General features: G+C 35.2%; 1 protein-coding gene across 1 annotated transcript in view; it reads left to right on the plus strand.

Annotated features, from left to right (window-relative positions):
- Window positions 1-1,195: 1,195 nt before the first annotated feature.
- The window catches only part of LOC110416879 (small ribosomal subunit protein uS13z/uS13y/uS13x-like), a 2,272-nt gene continuing 1,320 nt past the window's right edge, over window positions 1,196-2,147 (plus strand). Inside the window, exons 1-3 of the mRNA XM_021429008.2 lie at window positions 1,196-1,335; window positions 1,604-1,764; window positions 2,113-2,147. The exon at window positions 2,113-2,147 is cut by the window's right edge and continues 154 nt beyond it. Of these exons, the coding sequence (XP_021284683.1) occupies window positions 1,333-1,335; window positions 1,604-1,764; window positions 2,113-2,147 (199 nt within the window). The 5' untranslated portion in view covers window positions 1,196-1,332. The remainder of the gene's footprint in view (window positions 1,336-1,603; window positions 1,765-2,112) is intronic.

Below are 2,147 nucleotides of genomic sequence, written 5' to 3' on the forward strand. Positions count from 1 at the left end.
TAACTATCTTATCAAACTTTAAATACCATTGTCGAGAAGTTTGCTTTAGACCATAAATGAACTTTTTAAGCCCACATATCAAATTTTCACTCCATGATTCCTGAAATCCTTCAAGTTGATTGGTAGAATTTGAAAGAAATGAGATTGACTTTAGTTTAAACAAGAACTCGTTTTTTGTGTTAAACATGAAAGAGTTGATTGGTAGAACTTTGTACTGAAAAAGGGTTGGTATGTAATTGTCGCCATTCTAGTGTTCACCCTAGCCTTTTCTCATCTTCAAGGAAACTATGAAGTATTCACATAGTGAATACAAAGATTAACCAAAAAAAACAAAGAGAGTCAATGGTCACTTTGATTAAAAAATCTTGAGTATCTTGGAGAATTTCAAGATTTACGTCTCAAACTATATAAAATATAATTCTTGGAAATTTTTATGACATTAAAGTTGGTTTTCTTAACATAAGTGATCAATGCCGTTTAGAACAACAATTTAGCTAACAAAATTTGCTGCTAAAGTTGAGTGTTAAACAACAAGATTGATTTTTTTTTTGAACATAGAAACTGACTTCTTATTTATCAAAAGCGACTGCAAAATACATCTATGTCAATGCAAAAATTAAAACATCACATAACCCTAGTTGAGACGTGATACTTGTCAGCCCTGTAGAAACTAGTTGTCAATAAAGCCATGGTTCCTTTTAAAAAAACACATAAAGGCCTGGTTTTAACCCGAATGTACGGCGTGTGCTGTGGCTCGGAATGACTCATGGCCCAACAATTAGTCGGCATAGCACCCCAACTTGGTTAACCATGTTGTTGTAGGTAGGTCATGGGTTCTGCCCTCGGTTCCTGGTTGGTCATGTAGGCATGGCTTGACTGAAAAATACAAAAACAGCCATTCATAATTTTTCTTTTTTCTATTTTATTTAAATTCAAAATATATTTATATAAATTGAGTATAACTTGGAGAATGAATGTTAAAAGAAGAATTTGACCCACCTTTTTTAACTGTATTAATTAATTGTTTCTTTGTTAAGAAAATTCCAGCTCACTTTCGGAACAAATATAAGTTCACCAGGCCCTTAGCATTAGCAGACCAGCAGCATCAGCCCAAATTTATATTGGAAACTTGGATAGAATTACATTACTTGAACGAGGATAGACCCGTCTTTTCATACAAGGAAAATCCCCAAAACCTTAGAGAGAGGATGAGCCTACAACGCATATAAAAGGAACTTTAAAAACCCTAGTTTGGCCTCCGTTAGTTGTTCGCTTCAGCTCATCAGTCCCCAGAGCCTCTTCTCTCCTCTCCTCTCCCCGAATCTCGCAAAAATGGTAATTAGGGTTCCATCTCTCTCCCCTCCCAATCCCCAATCTTTACCATTAATTCATTTCTTCCATCTCTTTCTGTAGCGTTATATCTGGCTTAGAGTTTGTTTATCTTTTGATCTAAAAAGGCCTCGTGTTTATGTTTTTGTCGTTTGATATTAGCGTTTATAAGATGGGTTTTGCTTGATTTGGATTGGGTTTTTTGTTTTTTTTTTCGAAAGATTGGTGGTTTTACCTTCATTATTTATTTTTTATTTTTGTATGTTTCGTGTAGTCTCTGGTGGCCAACGAAGATTTTCAGCACATTTTGCGTGTTCTGAACACCAACGTCGATGGAAAGCAGAAGATTATGTTTGCTTTGACCTCCATCAAGGGTATCGGAAGGCGTTTCGCTAATATTGTCTGCAAGAAGGCTGATGTTGACATGAACAAGAGGTCTGTTTTTCTTTGAAAACTTTAGACAGGGAACTGGTCTGTTTTTGGTAGTTTATGTCAATTTTATGCTCAGTTAACTAACATGCTTTATGGTACAAAGTTTAGACAAGATATGATTTGGTTTTATTATTTTTCATTTGGAAACGATTTAGGAAGGCAAGACGTAGATAGATTAATGTGCTCGTAGAAGAAAATTCTGAGTTATGATTTATTATATTACTTTGGATTAAGTAGTCTTCTGGGCCAATGTTGGAATTATGTAGATAGTATAGTCCTGTGGCAAAAGGATGTTGTAGAATGGTGTTCAATTTTTGGTGGTTTATTTGATTTGCATCTTGTTGTTGTTAGGGCTGGCGAATTGACTGCACAGGAGCTGGACAATC

This window comes from Theobroma umbraticum, unplaced genomic scaffold, assembly GCF_002168275.2.
Source record: "Theobroma umbraticum cultivar Fairchild unplaced genomic scaffold, ASM216827v3 scaffold_51.0, whole genome shotgun sequence".
Classification (NCBI taxonomy): Eukaryota; Viridiplantae; Streptophyta; class Magnoliopsida; order Malvales; family Malvaceae; genus Theobroma; species Theobroma umbraticum.